The 21,938-nt window shown below is 37.8% G+C and overlaps 1 protein-coding gene and 1 non-coding gene across 4 annotated transcripts in view; one reads left to right on the top strand and one right to left on the bottom strand.

Annotated features, from left to right (window-relative positions):
* Positions 1-14,897, bottom strand: part of EBAG9 (estrogen receptor binding site associated antigen 9) — a 31,439-nt gene extending 16,542 nt beyond the window's left edge. The window contains exons 1-5 of one of the 3 annotated variants that reach the window (XM_059995072.1): positions 14,672-14,897; positions 13,465-13,545; positions 4,703-4,800; positions 1,628-1,706; positions 752-910 (exon numbers count right to left, since the gene is read on the bottom strand). In XM_059995072.1, the coding sequence (XP_059851055.1) occupies positions 752-910; positions 1,628-1,706; positions 4,703-4,785 (321 nt within the window). In that variant the 5' untranslated portion in view covers positions 4,786-4,800; positions 13,465-13,545; positions 14,672-14,897. Of the gene's footprint in view, positions 1-751; positions 911-1,627; positions 1,707-4,702; positions 4,801-13,464; positions 13,546-14,117; positions 14,487-14,671 lie in introns of those variants that run through there. The other 2 variants (XM_059995073.1, XM_059995074.1) reach the window with 2 other exon arrangements.
* On the top strand, positions 7,983-8,086 carry LOC132413428 (U6 spliceosomal RNA). The gene has a single exon (XR_009516726.1). It is a non-coding gene; the product is annotated as a U6 spliceosomal RNA (small nuclear RNA).
* Positions 14,898-21,938: the final 7,041 nt, after the last annotated feature.

Below are 21,938 nucleotides of genomic sequence, written 5' to 3'. Positions count from 1 at the left end.
GCCAATGCTACGCAACAAGAGAAGCCACCGCAATGAGAAGCCCGTGCACCGCAATGAAGAGGAGTTCTGGCTCGCCGCAACTACGAAAGCCGGCGCACAGCAACAAAGACCCAACGAAGAAAGAAAGGAAAGAAAGGAAAGAAAGGAAAGAAAGAAAGAAAGAAAGAAAGAAAGATATTTAAAAACAACTTTCAAATGTACATGTACTATTTTGATAAAAAGAAAGGAAAATACTCAGCCATTGTTCTTTTTCTAATAATTCCCTGCATCTTTAAGTGATTGTCCATGTATAACTATATAACTCAAAAGGGATAAAATAAAGTGTGGATGACTACACAAACCCACAACAATTACACTAAGTTCTCAGAGCCTTGCATCAGTTTGATAATGGTTATAAACAATGGAAACTACTTATCAGTTTGTAGACATCACTAAACTGTGAACTAATCTTTTAAGGTTAGAACTGTATCTTAATCAGCTTAGTCTCCATAGCAGAGACTGGAGTCTAGAATCTGACATACAGTAGGATTTCTATAAATGCTTAGACACAATTTTAAAAGACTTGGGGGTACAATTTACTAGATCTGTGTCCAGGTCACTTGAATATATAAGCTTCTTTAACATGACAGAAAACACAATTGCTAATTAGAAATAGGCTTTCTAACAAATACCAATTATACTAATTTTAATTATAGGAATCTGAAGAGTCGTTTAATAGTTTTATCTCCAAAAGCACAAATCTTTAACATACTTTCTGGGTTTTCCTTATAGTTGGTGTCATGTCCTTAAAATAGTCAGGTTCCAGTTGTTCTAAAACATTTTGCTGTGTTGCAACATTCCCATTCCCTCCTTCAATCTTTACACTTGTGGGTGCATCTTCATCCCAGGAAGTCCACTCTTCAACATCTGTCTAAATTTAATTCATCATTTATTAGAAAAATGAGCTTTCTAAAACATTGGTTATTCAAACTTTTTTGACCAATGGGAAAATACAAATTTTATACCACATACCAAAACTAGATGAAAAGTTTAAAAGAAATATTCTATGAGTTGGACATTCTGTTCTACCCATTAAAAAAATACAAACAACAAAACAAAAGAAAATTTTTTTGCTTTAAAAATTGAACTGACATTAAAACTACAGCCCACAGAAGGAGACTTGGAACTTGCAATCTAACCTTAACCAGGTTTATTGCCTGATAAAATAATAAATAATAACATTCTTTATAGTATTTAAATAAGATAGAGTCCCAAACATAATATTCAACATAACCGTGAAGTAACCTGCAAATGAACAATTAAGAAATCTCAACTTGAATGGAAAAAGTCAATCAACAGACACAAACCCCAAGATGATATAAATGTTGGAATTACCTAAGACTTTAAAATTGTTATTATAAAAATGCTTCAATAAGCAATAACAAACACTCTTAAAACCAATAAAAAAAAAAAGAAATCCTCAGCAAAGAAACAGAAAATAAAAATTTTAGAATAAAAAAATTTAATAACAACAATAAAAATCCTGACCCTGACTACCAAATTAATTTCACGACATACTAATGGTCGGCAATCCAGTTTGAAAAATATGGTTCTGGAACACTTATTCAACATTCAAAAAAAAAATTACCTGCTTAGGAACGGATGAATAATCAACTGTAGTTGGCAAAGTTATTTGGTCTCCACTTAATTTCCGTCCTCTGCCAGATCTAAAACAAAAATGAAATAATTTATTTCAAGAAACTACCAAAACAAGCATGGGCAAAAGCACTACGGACAGTAACTTAAGGCTTATAAGAGAAGGTCTTTTTCAATTTTTGAATTATTTATTTTAATAATTAACAATTGTTAAGATATGAAAAGAAAAATTTGTTAAGATATGAAAAGAAAAGGCATGTATCAAATATCTTTTAAATATTTTAGAAGTACTGGACAGGATAACCCAACAGCTTTTTGGCTTAGGATTCAGAATTATAGTCAAATTCAGGAAGAATATAAAGCCAAAAACAAAAACACAAACTGATTTCAAACCATGCTCCTAAGAGTACTGTGAATTCTGTAAGTGAAGCTCTCAGATACCTATGCTATTTTAACCAGGGTGGCCTGGCTTTTGCTTTACATAGTTGGTTTCTCATTAAGATTACTATTAAACTATTAAGAAGTTTGAAAATCACTGGGTTGAACTATAAACTGTACCCAAGTTTTAAGGATTAGTGGGAAAAGTACTATATTAAAGAAGGTAAGTATTGTCACAGAGTTGTTAAGAGCATGGGCTATGGAATCTGTGTAAACCATGGTTTTCAATGTTACTTCTATTAATTATGAATCTAGTTAGAATTACCTATCTCTCGGCCTGAGTATCCTCATCTGTAAAAGGCAGGTATTCAAACCTACCTTTGCAAGGTTGTTGTAAGGATTTAACTGACATTTAAAATAGCTAGACACTAGACTGTGCCTGCTTTTTAATAACACATTAAAAAATGGTAGCTATTATAAATGATTAGTCACTTGCTTCATTTCAAATAATCTATGAAGCATCTGCTTAGAACTAGTTGGTAAAGTCAGCTAAGTTTAGAAATCATACTTTGTTTAAAGGATGAAGAAAAAAAGTAATACAGTCTACTACTAAATTTATGATGTAAACCTGGTATTTTAGAACATATGATCTAGGTTCTTTCTGACAAGAAAAGCTTATTCTAACAAAGGGTCAGTTTTCTTTAAAACTGAATATACAATCAATCCTGAACATATTTACATTGACAAGAGAAGTTCATAGTGACAACAAAAATGTCCTTAATATTTTTAAATCAAATGCAGTATCTTATACTAAAAGTAATCTATATTCAACAAAAGTTTTAGAAAATAACAGATGCAAAGAGAAAAGCACCTATAATTTATCACCACTGTTAACACAACTACTTCTTTTTAACCTCCAGCCTCCTGGCATTAATATCCACACTCATCCTGCTTTAACCTAGTTTTTTTCTGGCTATGCTACTTCTAACAATAAAATTCAATGCCATTTAATCTTCAGAGTTTTAGTAGTTATAAAATGGCCATTTAGCTTGAGATTACATTTCCTAGCCTCCCTTGCAGCTAGGTGGCTAAGCTCTGGATAATAGGCTGTGAACAGAATTGTGTGTAACTTCTAAATCATATCCACTTAAAAAAAGAGCTGATTGCCCTCCATTTCCTCTTTTATTCTATGCTGCTCTTACTGTGTCGGTACTTTTTTCACAGTACTTCTAGGCCAAAAGAAATACCTAACAATTCCACTGATTAAGTAGTTAGGCCCAAACAATTTAATACTTATGTATGTCCTATCTGCTTAGTAGCCATTAGAAAAAAATACATATGAATTTAAAGAAAAAATAATATGTTGATTTCACTCTTTAATAACCACAATTACTTATTAATGGAATGTGTGTGCCTGTTGGATACTGCACAGCTCCTCAAGCCTTGGACTCACCCTTATTTTCTGTTCCATATTAATTTTGGTTTAGTACTTGCTTTTAATTACAACCTAGCTTTGCCAAGATAGGTTACCCAAAATACAAGTAAACAAAAACTTATCTCAAATATTCAAGAACATCATCAAAACATACTGCAGGATCTAATGTTGCAAATGTGAACTACCTTGAGCCAACAGTTTGTTTAGTGTTTAATAGACACTATCACATTCATTGTGTTTTGTTGGAAAATCTGAAGTATCCTACAGTACCCCATGAGTGTAATGCAAGCCCTGAAGTACCTTGGCATACAGTTTAGGAACTATAGCTCTAGGGTCCGGCAGTATGACAAAATAGAAGGAATCTGAGTCTCTGAATGACTTACTGAAGCAGAAGGACTTATCTACCCTGGACTACCTGTACATTCTGGAATATTATTTAAGAGACAAAAAAAAAAAATCTATTCTGTTTGGGGTTTCTCTGTTAAAGTTTTTTGGGTTTTTTTTTAACAGAAAAAGAACACTCATAATGTAATATGTAAAGAAATACCCATGGGGGCTTCCCTGGTGGTGCAGTGGTTAAGAATCTGCCTGCCAATGCAGGGGACAGGGGCTTGAGCCCTGGTTCCGGAGGATCCCACATGCCGCAGAGCAATTAAGTCCGTGTGCCACAACTACTGAGCCTGCGCTCTAGAGCCTGCAAGCCACAACTACTGAAGCCCGCATGCCTAGAGCCTGAGCTCTGCAATGGGAGAGGCCACTGCAATGAGTGGCCCGTGCACCACAAAGAAGAGTAGTCCCCGCTCGCCGCAACTGGAGAAAGCCTGCACACAGCAACAAAGACCCAATGCAGCCAAAAATAAATTAAAAAAAAAAAAAAAAAGAAATACCTATGCCTAATTCCACTTAACCATCTTAAAATATCCTGATAATAAAACAATTATGTACATAAAAACTTTCTGATGATTACAACAATGAAATTTAGTTTGTTTATCTCTGAAATTCTATAATACTAAGAATGTTATTTTAATGGAAGATGTAAGAATTTGAAAGAGAAGAACTGAACCTCTACTTTCTAGATCTGAAAAAATATATAAAAATCTGAAAAAAATATAAAAAATACTAGAGATTAATAAATGAATATTGCAATCAAGATATTTAGCTTAAATATAGTATGTCCTGCCTTTTTGTAGTTATGAAGGTATCTAAAATCAGCAAGAAGATAACCAGGTCAATTTGAACATAAAATTTCTTTACCTGCATATTAATCTCTTTAGGAATGAGAATACTGTTGCTAGGCAGGTACAAACTTTAAATAACCGAAACTGTGTGATAGCCATGGTGGGAATCAAAACCTGTGGAAAAAAGCACAAAAATAAATGCATTAAGGTGATTTCATAAGCTATACTCAAGTTCTGAAGTCAACCTGAAAAGTCCTACTATGAACTGTAAAAATCAGACATATTTTTTACTTTCCTTTAGAAAGTACAAATATAACACAGTAAATTTAAAAATTAAAATGTAAATCATATTGACAAGAAAGTTTTGAAGAGTTTTGAATAGTTGGGAGGAAAAAAACCTTTTCAAACTACTCTCAGAATGTTTTTTTAAATTGTACTTAAATCATCTATTTACAACTTATTTATAATTTTTCTATTAAAAATGAAAAATCAAAAAAGTATAAAACAGTATATACTGAGTCTTCTGTACCTTTTGAAATTTGAATCATATGAACATATTAATACTATTCAAAATATATAAAACTTTTAACTTCTAGATAGATACATTTTATCATACCCATTTTGTAGATGAGGAAATTAAGACAGGTCAAATAACTTATGGGCACATAGCTAATAAACTGGAAGTGAACTATAGAGATCATCTAGTCCAGTAGTTCACACATATTTAAAGAAATAATGATAACTGGGCCCACCCCTAGTAAATCAATTGAATCATATTCTCTGAGGGGTAAAGTCCAGTTATAGCTAATAAGCCAACAGAGAAGATAGAAAATACTCAATAGAAAAGGTAGTAGAAAACAAGGTAAAGGGGAACAAATATTAGATGGAACAACAAATAGCAAGAGGATAGAATTAAACCCAACTGGATCAATAATCTCGTTAAATGCAAATTTAAAGCCAGAGATTGTTAGATAGGATGCAAAAAATGTACTTTAAGTATAAAAACACAAATAGGTTAAAAGCAAAAGGATGACGGAAAAATATACCATGCTAACACTAATTGAAAGAAAGTTAAATTGACTATTTCAATGTCAGAGAGTAGATTTTTAGCAAAAATAATATTAGCAGACATAAAAATGTTCATTTCATAGTGATAAAGGGGTCAGTTAATCAAAAGTACATAAGAACCCAAAACACATGTCCCTAATAACAAATTATGCCAATATCATAAAAGAGAGGTGACATTACTAGAGAGTCTACAAATATGAAGAGTATATTGAGAAAGTATTATAACTTTATGCCTATATTTGACAAGATGAAATGGACAAATTCCTTGAAAGAAACAAGTTATGAAAGCACAGCAAGAAAAAACAGATAACCTGAAAATCTCTGTATTTATTAAAGAAATTGAATTTGTAGTTAAAAATCCCCCAAGCCCAGATGACTTCATGAATGAATTCTATCAAATACTTAAGAAGTAATACCAATTCTACACACAGTGCCAGAAAACTGAAGGAGAGGGATTTTTTATCAACTCACTCTTTGAGGCTACCATTACACTGACACTAATCTAGACCAAAGACATTATCAGAAAAGAAAACTAGAGACCAGTATCTTATGAACAGACACAAAACTCCTTAAAAACAACCAACTAGAAATAGAAGGGAACTTTCTCAACCTGACCAAGGACATCTATGAAAAACCCATAGTAACATGAGACTTAATGGTGAAAAACTGGACACTTCCCACCTAAGATTATGAACAACATAAGCACATCTGCTTTTGTCACTTCTGCTTAATACCGTAGCAGAGGTTCTGGCCAGTGCAATCAAGCAAGAAAAGGAAATAAAAGGCATTCAGACTGGAAAGGAAGAAGTAAAATTGTATCTATAGTCTATCTAGAAAATTCAATGGAATCTATAATCAACTGTATTTTTATGTTAGCAACAAATGATCACAAACTAAAATTTTTAAAAATTATAAGAGTACAGAAAATATAAAGTACTTAGGGAGAAATCTAATGAAAGACATGTATCAGAAACTATAAAACATTGATGAGAGAAATTAAAAGACCCTTATTAACTTAAAGATCTTTCATGGCTCAAAGACTTGATACTGTTAAGATATCAAATCTCCCTAAATTGAACTACAGATTCAGTGAAATCCCAATCAAAATCTCAGCAAGCTTTTTTCTCTAAAATTTGATAAGCTAATTCTAAAATTCATATAGAAACGTAAAGGACCTATAATGGTCAAAACAATGTTGAAAAAAAATCAAAGCAGAAGGGCTAATACTACCTGATTTCAAGATTCATTATAAAGCTACAGTAATCAAAATGATGTGGTACTGGAGTCAAGACTGATAAATAGATCAATGGTACAGAATGGAAGGTATAGAAATAGACCCACAAAATATGAACAACTGAAATTTATGAACATGTGAAGGCCATTCAGTGGAGAAGGGACAGTCTTTCTGACTAATAGTGCTGGAAAAACTGGATACCCATATGCCAAAAAAAGTCACCCAAACCCCAAAACCTTCAATCCATATTTCACACCATTTACAAAAAGTACTCAAAATGGACCACAGATATAAATATAAAACCTAAAACTAGGACTTCCCTGGTGGCACAGTGGTTAAGAATCTGCCTGCCAATGAAGGGGACATGGGTTCGAGCCCTGGTCCGGGAAGCTCCCACATGCCACAGAGCAACTTAAGCCCATGCGCCACAACTACTGAGACTGTGCTCTAGAGCCTGCAAGCCACAACTACGGAGCCTGTATGCCACAACTACTGAAGCCCACGCACCTAGAGCCTGTGCTCTGCAACAAGAGAAGCCACCACAATGAGAAGCTTGAGCACCACAAAGAAGAGTAGCCCTCGCTTGCTGCACTTAGAGAAAGCTATGAGCAGCAATGAAGACCCAACGCAGACAAAAAAAACAAAAACTACAAAACTTCTAGAAAAATAAAATTGGACAAAATCTTTGTGACCTGGTTTAGGCAAATATCTTTTTAGATACGACACCAAAAGCACAATCCATAAAAAAAAAAAAGGATAAACAGGGCTTCATCAAAATTTAAAACTTCTACAATTCAAAAACACTGTTAAGGGAATAAAAAGACAAGCCACAGACTGGAAGAAAATCTTTGCAAAGCATATATCTGATAAAGAACTTGTATCTGGAATACATAAGAACCTCTCAAAACTCAGTAAGAAAACAACTTAATTTTTAAAAAATGGGCAAAAGGTGTGAATAGACACTTCACCAAAGAAGATATACAATGGTAAATAAGTACATTGAAATAATGGTGAACATCATTAATCATCAGAGAAATGCAAATTAAAACATTTAGTGCTTGCTTTGGCAGCACATATACTAAAATTGGAACGATACAGAGATTAGTATGGTCCCTGCGCAAAGGTGACATGCAAATTCGTGAAGCGTTCCATTTTTTTTTCATTTTGTTATACAGCAGAAACTAACACAACATTGTAAAACAATTATACTCCAATAAAGATGTTAAAAAGAAAAACACTTAAAAACCATTACACACATGTTAAAATGGCTCAAATTAAAAATACCAAGTACTGTCAAGGATGTGAAGCAACCGTAACTCTCATACACTGGTAGTGGGAAGGTAAAATGATACAGCCATTTTGGAAAACAGTTGGCAGTTTCTTACAAAGTTAAACCAACATGCAGCATATGACCCAACCATTCTACTCTTAGGAATTCACCCAAGATAAATGAAACCATACACCCATTCAAAAACGTGTTGTTTTTGAATAGCAGCTTTATTTTATTTTTAAATTTTTTTTTTATTTTTGCGGTATGTGGGCCTCTCACTGTCGTGGCCCCTCCTGCTGCGGAGCACAGGCTCCGGATGCGCAGGCTCAGCAGCCATGGCTCACGGGCCTAGCCGCTCCGCGGCATGTGGGATCTTCCCGGACAGGGGCACGAACCCGTATCCCCTGCATCGGCAGGCGGACTCTCAACCACTGCGCCAGCAGGGAAGCCCAGCAGCTTTATTTTTAATAGCTCCAAACTGGAAACAACCCAAATGTACATCAACAGGTGAATGGATAAACAAATTGTGGTATATACATATAATAGAACACTACTCAACAATAAAAAAGAATGAACTACTACTGCAAGCAATAGCATGGATATATCTCAAAATAATTAAGCTGAATGAAAAGAAGCCAGACAAAAAAAGAATATATACTATATGATCCCATTTATTAAAAAAAAAAAGCTCTAGAAAATACAAACAAATCTCTAGTGACAGAAAATAGATCAGTGGTGCCTTGAGATGGGGCAGGAAGGGGTGAGAAGGATGGAGTACAAAGGAGCATGAGTACTGGAGGTACTGGATATACTTACTATTTTGATTGTGGTAATGGTTTCACAGGAGTGTATATATTAATCAAAACTGATAAAATTTTACATTTAAAAAATGTGCAGTTCATTTTGTGTCAACTGTAGCTCAAAAATCTAGTAAAAACAATCTAATAAGACATTAAAAAAACAGTATTATGTCATGAGTTTTCAGATTCTGATGAGAATCTTAAAAGAAGTCATTAAGACCATTATTTTATATTGATTAGTTGCAACTATGGAGAGCCAATTTTCGGTAGGAAACTAAGTCAATTAGTGACAAGAAACATATTACAGAATTTCTCTAGGAATGGAACTCTGATTTCACAGCAGCATTTCAACATACCATAATAGCTAACTCTTACTCTAATACAAGCTTTCTTAGTGCTTTACATGTAATAACTCGTTTAATGCTCAGAACAACCCTATGAAGGACTGGAGGTAAGTACTATTTTATTCCTATTTTAGATAGGGAAACCAAGGCACAGAGTGCTTAAGGAAGCTGCCCGAAGACACAGAGCTGTTAAGTTAAAAAAGTGGAATCTGAACCCAGGTAGTCTAATGATTGAGTCCTAAAAGATCACACTCATACTGCCTCCCTATGATTAAATCAAAAGATATGATTTATATAAAAGAAATGCTAAGGAACTGGGAACTAGTTAAAGCCGTGGCAACAACAGGACAAAAAAAATTCTCAAAAATGGCAAAACAGGTATCATTTTGCTAGCCTTTTAAACATGGTCATTATTTCCAAATATTTCTTTACACATTTTAGTCACCTATACCATACATGTACTACATATATTATCCTAACAATCACTAATTTAAATATTTCTTAAAATGAGTTTTGGCATAAGTTAGAGTTAAATATATTAAGTAACCATAAGTTTCCTCATTCAGAGACTCAAAATAAATACACAAGAGGTAAAAGGAAACTAAAATTTGTTAATTCATGAGAGATGGCTATTTTTCCAGTATAGAGGTAGAGTAGATCACATGTTAAATCAAGTCACAAGAAATTACAGGTATGTACACACACACACACACACACACACACAGAGGAATGATGTTTCTGACAATGGAATTTTATGTTTTAGCTTTTCCTTGCCTTTCATCTGTCAAAGGAGGAAAATTACTGAGTAAGCATTTAGAATCATGATTCTTATGTTGGGGTAATTTGAATATATCAATGTATCATCCAACTTCTTAGCTTTCTCAACCAGCAGACTTAAGATACACTGAAGTTAACTTTTCTGTTCAAGGTGAGGCAAAAACCAATAACAAAGTCACAACTAAAACTTATCCTACTCCTAGGCCATCAGTAGAAAGTTTCCAAGCAATCATTATAGTCGGTTAACACCAATATTTGGAGTAGAGTGATTCCATAAAACAAAAAAAGAAAACATAATTTAATATTTTTTTCCAAAATAAGAAAACATCAACAGTATATTTGGACTTCAGTTCTATACATATTTACTTAAAAGGGAATAAAATGTAACTTAAGTAATAATGATCATGGAGCCAAATTAAAAAGATAGCTGTATGTTCCATCTACGCAAAACTGAGATGCTGACTTTTATTTTAAAATTATCTTATATGGATATAAGATAAGCAATGAAATTTAAAATATAACGTAAATATTTAAATCTCCCTGGATAAATATACCATCACTGTACTAATATGCTATTTTAAAAAGTATTTCAAGTGGATTAAAGGAGAGAGCACTGCTTTGCTTTCAATTACTATATATGAGCAATAACCTCCTAAAGTCTTGAAAAGAGCATGTAATAATTTTCTCAACTAGTAAGATATTACACTGACTGGTTAAAAATTACATAATAAAAGATGGTGTTCACCTCTGATTGGGGGGGGTGGTATAGAAGCATGAGGGAACTAAGGTCTGTATCTCAATTTGAGTGGTGGCAACACCAGTTTATTTTACTGTATACACTGCTTGTGTATTATACCTTGATATGAAAGTTCAAAACAAAACAAAAATAATAAAAGCGAAACAAAACCAGAAAGCAAGGAAAATGCAGTTAACTCTTGCAGTACCTGATCCTAAACTGCTCCGTAGAGCCACTATTGCCAATCCCTTCTAAAGAAAGGCAAAACACTTTCTACTTCTAGGGTTAGAAGGGTGTAAAGGGCAAGTAGACTCTTCAGTAAGAAGAGTTCCAAAAGGCTCCCTTAGCAATGCTCATGCATTTTGTACATGTGCAAGTTGTATCGCCATATGCGTTGAATGATTTTCTGAATGCCTATGCCTGGAGTTGGCCTACTAACTGAGAGGATGAAAAGAACGTGACTCTAAAATAGACTGAACGAAGAAAATATTAACAATTTCACTGTTCAAGTAACTAAAATATTTCTGTCAAAAACATCCCCAAACAGCAATTTAAAAGGATTAAAAAAATGTAACGTTTTTGACTCCTCCTTTCTCTTATCCCCTTACATGCAAACTGCCAAAAAGACCTAATTCCATTTCCTAATACTATCCATATTCTTCCCTATTTCCACTGCAATCTCCCTAGCATAAGCCTTTATTATTTCTTGCTGAACTATTGCAAAGTCTTTTTAATTGCAGGATTTTTCTCTTACTGCACCTATATTTTCTATTTTGTACCATAGTTATTTCTATATACTGTATTCATCCTTTACAATCCTTCCCATGAGAATCTTATTCATCTGTTACCTCCAGTTACTACTTGCAAAATAAGACGTGAAAGAAAGGTTTGATTGCTTCAGTACGAGCAGAATGATGTGAACAATTAAGGTGATGAACAAAAGCTTCATTTTAAAGCTAATTTGTCAAAAATAAAACTCTCAACCAAACTCTCAAAGCAAACTTCCCTAAATGAAGATTTAGCCTAAATTTTCAGAAAAATTATAAACAAAAAAAGAGCTAGGAAAGAGACCGTAGAGCATGGGGCATTAGGGAGAAAAGGGGAAAGAGTTGAGGAGATACTCTATCAGGATGTTTTGAAGGGAGAAGACATTTAATATTTAAGGACTGGGGAAAAGAGTCGGTCTCAGGATTTACATGAATGAAGAGTTGAGAATAAGTTTCATATAAAGGCTTGGTAACGACGGTCATCGCTCTGCCACAAATATTGCTGTGTGTCATTGTTCAATAAGTATTTGTCAAATTGAATGACTTTAATGGTAACTAAAAATAAAATTTAAAGTTTTGTTCCAATAGTAAATCAGAAAGTGGGACTATTATTGACACCAGAATAGAATTCTCTCCCTAGCAATTAAGAATATCCTCATTCTGTGGAAAAGTTGCTTTTGTGATTAATAAAAGAGAAAAACTAATATTCACTGACTAGCTACTATGTGCCAAGCACTACTTAAGTATTATCTCACCATAAAACCATCTTATGAGATAGATATTATTGCTCTCTTTTCATAGAATTGAAGCAGAGAGTAAGCTCATGTTTCCATGTTCCCACACCCAATGATCTAGATTCAAATCTAGGTCTATTTAATGCAAAAGCCAAGAATACCTCACTAATAATAAACATTTTTAGTAATTCAGTGATGGTATTATAATTTCCAAGATAAATTTTCCAACCAATTGCAACTGAAATGGGGGAAAATGCAATCATGTTAACCATCAAGTAACACTTTTGATTTTATCAATTACACTGACTTGAAGGCAGGAATCAGTTCTTTGGGACCCATATTTACTTAATGTTCCAATTCATTTCTCTGTGTGTGTGTATGTGTGTGTGTGTGTGTGTGTGTGTGTGTGTGTGTGTGTGTATCACACACACGTATATTTAGCACCTACTATGTAACAGATACTACCCCGGGTGATGGGAAACACTACTGACCCAGTACACAGAAACCCTGTGTACGCTGCTCAACTGTCACAAGCCAGTGACAATGCAAAAAACTAGGGAGGCAGGGCCCCATCAGTCTTGCTCAGTTGGTATTTCTAGGTCTTAGCCAATGCTAAGCACATTGTAGGTACTCAAATATTTGTTGAACGAAGGGAAATTATCATTCCTTGAGCACTCAATATAGTTCTAGACAATGTACCTTCTATGGCCTCACTGGAATTCTAAAGACAAACAAAGGAGGTGAGTTTCACTATTCCCATTTAACAGATGAGGCTCAACTGCTAGTGAAGTTCACATTCACTCACCCAGAAGTTAAAGAGACTGACCCCAAAGCCCAGGCTCTTCCCACATCACATCCCATTTAAGAAACCTCTTCTTAAATTTTACACTCATTGCCTCAGTTGATTTTTGAAACGCTCTCTAGATCACCAATCTGAGAAGTACACATCTTAAGCTACTTGCATTTTTACTCTGTCGAAATACTTTCTAGAACTGAAATATGCTAATATAATCTAATTTTAAAGTTAAAGTTTCCTTAAAAATTACTACAAAAATACAAAAACTTGAGATATAGCCGAAATAAGGTTCAGAACCATAAAGCAACCTACCCTCAGCGCTTTTGGACAAATGACATCTCTAGGAAGTCAACAGGAGTGACAGCTTGGCTGTGTCAAGTGAAAAAGATTCACCTACAATTAAAAAAAAAATGCATTAGAAACTGAAAGATTAAATGTATCCTTCGTCCCTGTAATTCCATGTAAACTGCTGGCGAGATCTTTTCAGTAGAGTCACTATCTCACAAATTGTTAAATAAGCCAAGCCGAAATCTATGTTGGTACACACTAAACAAGTCACTAATTGCTGTATTTCTAAAACTATATTTTTGAATGTTTTTAATACCAAAATTTGAAACACCATATAATCTAGTACAGTACAGAATATCCTCAAATTAAGTTTGTAAATCTCTGAAGTAGGTTAAGGTATATCACAAGGCTCCAAAAATAAAACCACCTGACCTCACTTAAATTTGAAAAACCAAAGTTCGGTAGCGGCAAGAGAAGGGGAACTAGAAGTAGAACGTGAGAGCGGGCGAAAACTGGACCATCTAAGGCAACTCAAAGTCAGGCCCTCAAATACCACTGAGGCTCTTACAAAGGCAGAGTAAAGTCTCCTGAAAGGCTCAAAAGGAACGAGTTTCATAACTAAAATGTTTTAACTTCAGATTACCCACTTGAAATTGTCTGATAAAAAAAAATCATACCCACTGTACAGATGCGAAAACCAACAGGAGCGTTTTCAGGTTGCACAATCCGACGCCATATGTACGGCGTTTGGTGAAAACGCTCTCAATTGCTCCAAGTGGGTGCCAAGTGGACTGGGACTTGGATTTTAGAAAAATCTGCTTGGTAAGGAGCAAGGCCTGTAGAGGAAGGGCAGGAAGAACGGGCAAATTTCCCTGTGGGGGACGAATCTGGGGACCCGGGAATGCCGGCTGGAGCCCCGCAGCACGGTCTCCCACGCGTGAGCCCGCATGGTGAGGGCTGCACGCCCGGGGCCCGCTCCGGGTCGCGGTTCCCTCACCCCAGAGGTCAGCCTGACCCGGAAACAGTACCATAGAGTGGCAGTCGGCCTCGGTGGGGGGAAACCGGGTGGAGGGCCGAAAAGGAAGGTGGGAGGGCGGGAAGTGCGGGGCAGAAACGAGGGCTAACTGGGGAAGGGCAGAGGACACCCCCCCCCCGCCAAGACCCGGGTCCGGATCGGAATGGGGGTGGGGGAGGGAAGCCCCTCGAGGGCGCGCGAGCCGCACACACTCACCTGCCCCTCCCCCTCCCCGCCCGCCCGGCGGAGGCTCCGAGCTGCCGCGGGCTGCGCGCGCACACAGGGCGCGCGCACGCGCGCTGCCGGTCGCTTCCTCGAGCTTGCGCTCCGCCGGTTCAGTCCCAGCCCCGCTCATTCAAAGCCGGGCGCGCGCTCCGTCTCAGCCGCCGCTGCCGCCGCGCAGCTGCCATAGTCGCCCCCTGGTCGGGAAACCCTCCCCCAGTCCCACCTCCTGCCTCTCCTTAGCCCTCGAAGGCGGCTCTCAGTAGTCCCAAACTCTTGTTTCCGCACCCCGCCCCAGGTCCTGTCTGGCCCAATAGGCGAGAGGCTGCGGGTCCGGCGTCGGGGCTGAGAGCCAATGAGCGTTGGGGGGCGGGGTGAGTGGGGGAGGCCGGCGTGGCAGCTGCCTGGGCTTGGTCAGGAGTAGGATTTTTGTGACCGTTGCTGGCTATATAGACTGTTTTTTTGCTGAGTGTCTGGGCTCGTCCCGTGTTGCTCTAGTTTCTATACACAGTGCCTCCGCTCCAACCATGCCCCCTTTCCTTAAATCCACAGAATCCCCCTACCAGATGAGACCAAGAGAAATACGTGTTTAGATTGCAAAAAATGAGGGAGCCGTAGCTGTCTCAAAATGATGGATCTGGCCAGATCTCAATCATTCCACAACTTTAGGGGTGCGAATCGCTGAGTTTAATTCAGAATGTAGGCTCCTGCTGGTAATTTTTGATTGAATTTCCTTTAACTGTAAGTTAAAAAGTGTTACTTCACCGTGTCCCTGCATTTGTTCCTGGCTTACCGAGCTAGCCACCCTTCCAAATTAAGGTGTTCTTTTTCTATGGTTCTGTCTTTGACGCCTGATTGTTTTTTGTTTCTTTTCATCCTGTATGCTGTTAAAAGGCTAGGATCCTTTGCTATTGTTGGTAAGGGGCCCTCAGAAAAGTATCTGCTCCACTGTTGTAAAGTGACTGGTGAGGAAGGTTAGAAGTTTATGTTGGTCAAAGACTGAAAGCTGTTCATGCAAATTGTTCCTCAACCAGCCTTTTTTTTTTTTTAACCTCTTTTTTGGCTACAACTACCTTCGTTCTGTCACCCTGACCAGCACTTACCTACCCACTTAAATTTCCAGTACCTCCACCCCCTCCCCCCACCCCAGTCTATACCACATTGCTATTAATAATTTAACTTGTTTATCCTCAGGAGGGGAAGAAAAAGAATGTTTATTACTTTGCTCTGGAATTATTCTGTGTAACCTTGTATAAGTTATTATATCCCTAAACTTCAGTTTCCTCATCAGTAAAGTGGCCATAATAGTGCCTACTTCATGGCCAATGCTTGCAAAGCTCTTAGGGCAGACCCTGGTGCATAGCAAGCATTCTTAAATAAGAGCTGTTACTGCCTGCTACTAGTACTACATTACTACTAAATCATTCCCAGTAACTACAGCTCCCTAAGTCCACTTGACCCTCCACAGTCCCTTAAACACCTGTTCTAGCCCTTAAACTCTTCAAATGCCTAAGTTCCAATAATTCAAAATTTCTAGAATTTTTTTTGATTCCCAAAATCAAAAATCCAGGCTAGTTTACATCTTGACATGAGCATGTTTTCAAAATGCTTTTCCTTAGTGATGTGTATCTTTGCTTCAAGTTATTTATTATATCCCTATGGTCTTTTCTTCCTTTTCTTTTTTAATTATTCCTCAGTTTTCTTTATTAAATTTTCCATTTGCAAATGAAACAAAAGGTACATATTTTTCCAGAAACAAATAGTGAATACTTGTTTTCCAGCGCAACAACAAAACAAACAGAAAGCTTGCTAAAGTCTGCAAACTTAAAATTTACTTTAAAAATACCTATAAAAGAATACTTAAAAATCATCTTTAGGGCTTCCCTGGTGGCGCAGTGGTTGAGAGTCCGCCTGCCCGATGCAGGGGACACGGGTTCGTGTCCCTGTCCGGCAAGATCCCACATGCCGCGGAGCGGCTAGACCCGTGAGCCATGGCCGCTGAGCCTGCGCGTCCGGAGCCTGTGCTCCGCAACAGAAGAGGCCACAACAGTGAGAGGCCCGTGTAACGCAAAAAAATAAAATAAAAAAAAAATAAAAATCATCTTTAGTTGTTGAGTAGTAATCCCACAATTGGGGATCATAAGTGCCAATAATTTGGGGTCTTGCTTGGGGACCACTCTTGGCAGTGTGCAATTTGCAGTCCTGTTCTCTGCCCAAGGCTTGGGTGGAGTGGGGAGGAGTACCACCAAATGTCAAGTGGGAGGGGCATAAGGGATAGAACCTGATATATGAAATATTTCTTTTTGGATTGCCTCTTTTTCATGGGGTACAGTTAATTATACCTGCTCTGTGTCAGGACCATTTTGCCCACTTTAAGTCTTCTGATTTGCCTGCCCAATCCCCAATCACCAGCTTGATTATTTTCATTCTATCAGCTTCCAACACACCACTTACTCTCCCAGTTCAAAGCCTGGATAGGCTTCCTTGTTCTGAATTCTCCAGCTGGCTCTGAGTAGTGTCTTGTCAACTGACCTCCCATCCCTGCCTGGGAGGTAGGGCAGACCTTGCAAACACAGCCCAGGGCTTCCAGGTCTTTCCCAACTCAGTTCCCTGGCTTTTCACTGAAGGGATGGTTTTTTCCTTAAGCACAATCTTAGACCTGCTGTTCTGACTTGGACATTAATGGCTTTTTATTGATGAGCAGCTGTTCACGGTTGAATACGGATCGTAAAGTCACATTAATTTCTTGATCAAGCAAAACAAAGCCTTGTAGCTTATAGAGTGACAGTTTTGAACAGATACATTTGAAAGCAAAGGATTATCTGGTGATAATTTTAATGGATTGATTTATTGATCTTTCTTTTCTAGAGAATTTTGCTTGCTTTCAAAATAGTACATTTTAATGTTATGGAAAACCATAATTTATTTCTTAATATCCATAATCACCATTTAATAGTTAGGATCAATTGCTTAATAGAGAAACCAAAAACCCTGAAGCAGCTTTTTAATTTCTTTTCTATTAAAAGAAAATTAACATTCTGTGAAGGATTTAAATAAATATGTTTCATCATTATTTCTATAGCATATCTTCAATTAGTAGTAATTTTTATTGCTAAATACAGGAAGACTCAAGGTTTAAGAATAATTAAGAGTTAACCAAGTCCCTTTAGAAGATGTCTGGATAGGAATGGAGAAAAATAATCCATGTCTTATTTTCAGAAATGGATTCATATGAAAAAATGGGGTGAACTCTTCATTATTATGTTTCAGTAGTGAGGTTCAGCAGTGTAATACCTCTTGGCACTGCCCATATTGTTATCAGAGCTATAATATAATTCAGCTATATTATGAGTTAAGTAGACTTGATCTGAGCGGACCTGGCAATCTAATGCCATTTACTATTTCTAACAGTAAATATGATTCATTCAACCAATATAACATAACAGTTTATAACATGACTAACATGTGAATTGAAAACTTAAAGCAACACTGAATCAACAATGAAAGCCTACTCCATTCAGCTATAGCATGATGGACATTATGGCTTTGATCTTGAACAAGTTTGAGCCTTTTCTCACCTGCAAAATCAGGCTAATAATTCCTGCCTTATGGATTTATTTGGCAAAGTAAGTGGCATAATGTACATGGAAATGTGTTGGAAACAAAGCAATAAAATCAATGAAAGCTCTTAGATGTACAGGTTTATCCTCTTCAAGTCCCTGAATCTTCTTTTAGCTCACAACAAGGAATAGTGCTTCTAAGGAAAACAGAGGTGAATTTTGTGTCATCAGCAAGCAGAAATAGACATATTTATTAGTAACATGTTAAAAAGGGGAAAAGAGGAAGGAACACTCAGCTTTGAAGCTGTGCTCTGAGTTCACCCCCCACCTCCTTTGCCTCTTTGCTTTAAAGATGTAGAGTGAAAGAGCAGCTATTAGAACAAAAGCACCTACAGCCCTACCCTTCCCTCTTCATGCTGTTTCTCACTACTCACTGGATATTTTTCTCAAAATACTATCTGTTGCCAGATTTCGTCCATTTTTTCTTCTCAGTGTCTATTATTTTAGCACACCAGGATTATCATAATGATCTTTGATCCTCTAGTTCAGCTCAGTACGTCACTGCATGATTAATAGAAATATTTTTCAAGCACATACTTCTTCATGCTAACGCTCCTGTTCAAAATAAAGATTTGTTGTTGTCCATTAATGCAAATTCACTTAGGAGGATACTGTCTCGATTTTTGCTTTTGGTTTTTTTTTTTTTTTTTTGGCTGCGCAGTTTGTGGGATCTTAGTTCCCCGACCAGGGATCGATCCCATGGCCCCTGCAGTGGAAGCAAGGAGTCTTACCCACTGGACCGCCGGGGAAGTCCCTTGACTGTTGCTTTTTAATCTCTTAATTTCAAAGTGCTGCTCTTGGATCATTCTCTGACCACCTCTGGCCCTTTAAAATATTAGACATATCAGCAATTCTTGTTAAAGGTATTTGTCTGTATAAGATGTACATTTCATACAGTGAAAATTACCTCCTCACAGTGAAATATGTATTCCTTGCTCTAATTTTTATTTGAAATTAAACCCTTTATAAGTAAGAATTAAATCCATATTATAATCATCCTAGAAGTTTTCAGTATAAAGAACTTATTTATTTTCTCTCTTCCTAGGGAGAATTTACATGTATAAAGGATCATCTGCTTAAATACATACATTACTCTCAAGAAAAACCAAAGGAAAATATCTTGCCACATAGCCAGACACACTCATAAGTATCCTGCCCAAAAGGAATTATTTTTTTCTGCTCATAGGCACAGAGCCCATTACCATGGCAATCGTAACTAGTGGTCTCTAACTGGGTGTGAATTTTATACACTGTTATTTGAAATGTTAAGGCAGTAAGTCAAGGTACAGTGCAATTTCTGTTATATTTTGGTAGGGTTTCTTTATCTCAAAAATCTCATAGAGGAAAAGTTTCATCATGCTGTCTATTCATTTGCTTAATTAAACAGTTTACTCAACACTTACCATGGGCACAGTGTGTGCTAAGCATGTTAGAGGAATCAATAGAACACACAGCCCTTAACTGAAAGGAATTTCCCTAATAAAATCAGCTTGTCAGGGGTAAACAGAATTCTGGGAAGAACAGTTTTTCCTAAAGAGCTTTCTAATTTTAGCATGATCTGATCATAATAACTAGAGTAGTGTATCAGAGCCTGCAACTAGTGTGGTAAGAGGTTTGTAGCTGGGCAGACTGCCCACAAGTATTCGAGTATCAATACCTACTATAACGCTGACAGCAGGCCCCTTCTTTTTTGGTCTTACACATTGTGCCTGTAGCTACTCTCTGGGGAGGCAAAGTTGGCAGGGATAAATCTTTATGTTTCTTTCACTAGAGATTGAACACTTCTTGTCAGCTGGTGGCAACCTGAGGAAGCTGAAAATGTCCACTGATGAGAATGGAAGAAGGGTGTGACCCTCCAATGGTTTCTTTCTTTTTTTTTAATGTTTTAAAATTTAGTTATTTATTTTTGGCTGTGTTGGGTCTTTGTTTCTGTGCGCGGGCTTCCTCTAGTTGTGGCGAGCCGGAACTGCTCTTAGTTGCGGTGTGCGGGCTTCTCATTGCGGTGGCTTCTCTTGTTGCAGAGCACAGGCTCTAGGCACGCGGGCTTCAGTAGTTACAGCAAGTGGGCTCAGTAGTTGTGGCTGGTGGGCTCTAGAGCACAGACTCAGTAGTTGTGGCACATGGGCTTAGGTGCTCCACGGCATGTGGGATCTTCCCGGACCAGGGATCAAACCCGTGTCCCCTGCGTTGGCAGGCGGATTCTTAACCACTGGGCCACCTGAGAAGTTCCCCTCCAATGGTTTCTGATGGGTTTCCCAAACCAAATACACATGGATTCAGATCAAGGTTTAAGCATCTCTGTTTTGGAGGATACAGATAATAACTTCAAAAGTGTATGAGCTGGGACTTCCCTGGTGGTGCAGTGGTTAAGAATCTGCCTGCCAATGCAGGGGACACGGATTCGAGCCCTGGTCTGGGAAGATCCCACATGATACAGAGCAAATAAACCCGTGCCGCCATGACTACTGAGCCTACGCTCTAGAACCTGCGAGGTGCAAATACTGAAGCCCACACGCCTAGGGCCTGTGCTCCACAACAAGAGAAGCCACCGCAGTGAGAAGCCCACGCACCGCAACGAAGAGCAGCCCCCGCTCACCGCAACTAGAGAAAGCCCTCGTGCAGCAACCAAGACCCAACACAGCCAAAAAAAAAAAAAAAAAAGTATGAGCTATTTGAAACCATTTCCTTGCCCTGGCATTGCCTCTGCCCACCTTCCCTGTAGAAAGGATGAATTCCCTATGCTCTTGTTCCTTTCATGTTTTGCCACCTCAGGAATCTGATGAAACCAGGAGATGTATCAGTTAGGCTTAGGACTCTGGCAGAGTAGCAATGAAACCCTGAAACAGCAAAGGCTGCTATGGTCAGGGGCCCAAACTCTTTTCACCTGAGTTCTCTATATCCTCCCCAAAGGGGCTGGCATTTGTTTTCCTGGTGCAAGGAGACGTCTTGCTCCATTAGGCGGGAAAAACAGGAAAGGATGCAGAAGGGCAAAGGGATGCATAATAGCCATCTTTTAAGGAGAGTCCCTAGAAGATGCCACAATATTGTTTATAAAAACTCACTGTACAGGGCTTCCCTGGTGGTGCAGTGGTCCACCTGCCGATGCAGGGGACACGGGTTCGTGCCCCGGTCCAGGAAGATCCCACATGTCGCGGAGCGGCTGGGCCCGTGAGCCATGGCCGCTGAGCCTGTGCGTCCGGAGCCTGTGCTCCGCAACGGGAGAGGCCACAACCGTGAGAAGCCCGCGTACCACAAACAAAACAAAACAAAACAAAAACCTCACTGTACACAAATTGGTCATTTCTCGCTGCACTCACTGCTGAGAAAGTCTTTGTTCTTCATGGCCCTGTACCTGGCCAGTGTTTCTAATAATTAACACTCACATTGTGTTCATTACATGCTAGGTACTGTTCTGGTACAATAAGGAGCCTAATGGTTTATGGGCCAGCGAATGACATAATATAGGCAACATTATGGTTATAACAATAACAGGAGTGGCTACCTTTTACTGAGAGCTTACCACCTGTTGGGCACTGGGTTAGGTGCCTTATATATGATAATCGGTCCTCAAGGTAGGATATTTCCCACATTTTATAGGTGAAGATACTGAAAATAAAGGAGACTAAGAACTTGCCTGAGGG

The sequence above is a fragment of the Delphinus delphis genome, chromosome 17, assembly GCF_949987515.2.
Source record: "Delphinus delphis chromosome 17, mDelDel1.2, whole genome shotgun sequence".
Lineage (NCBI taxonomy): Eukaryota > Metazoa > Chordata > Mammalia > Artiodactyla > Delphinidae > Delphinus > Delphinus delphis.
This window is presented reverse-complemented; position numbering and strand designations above follow the sequence as displayed.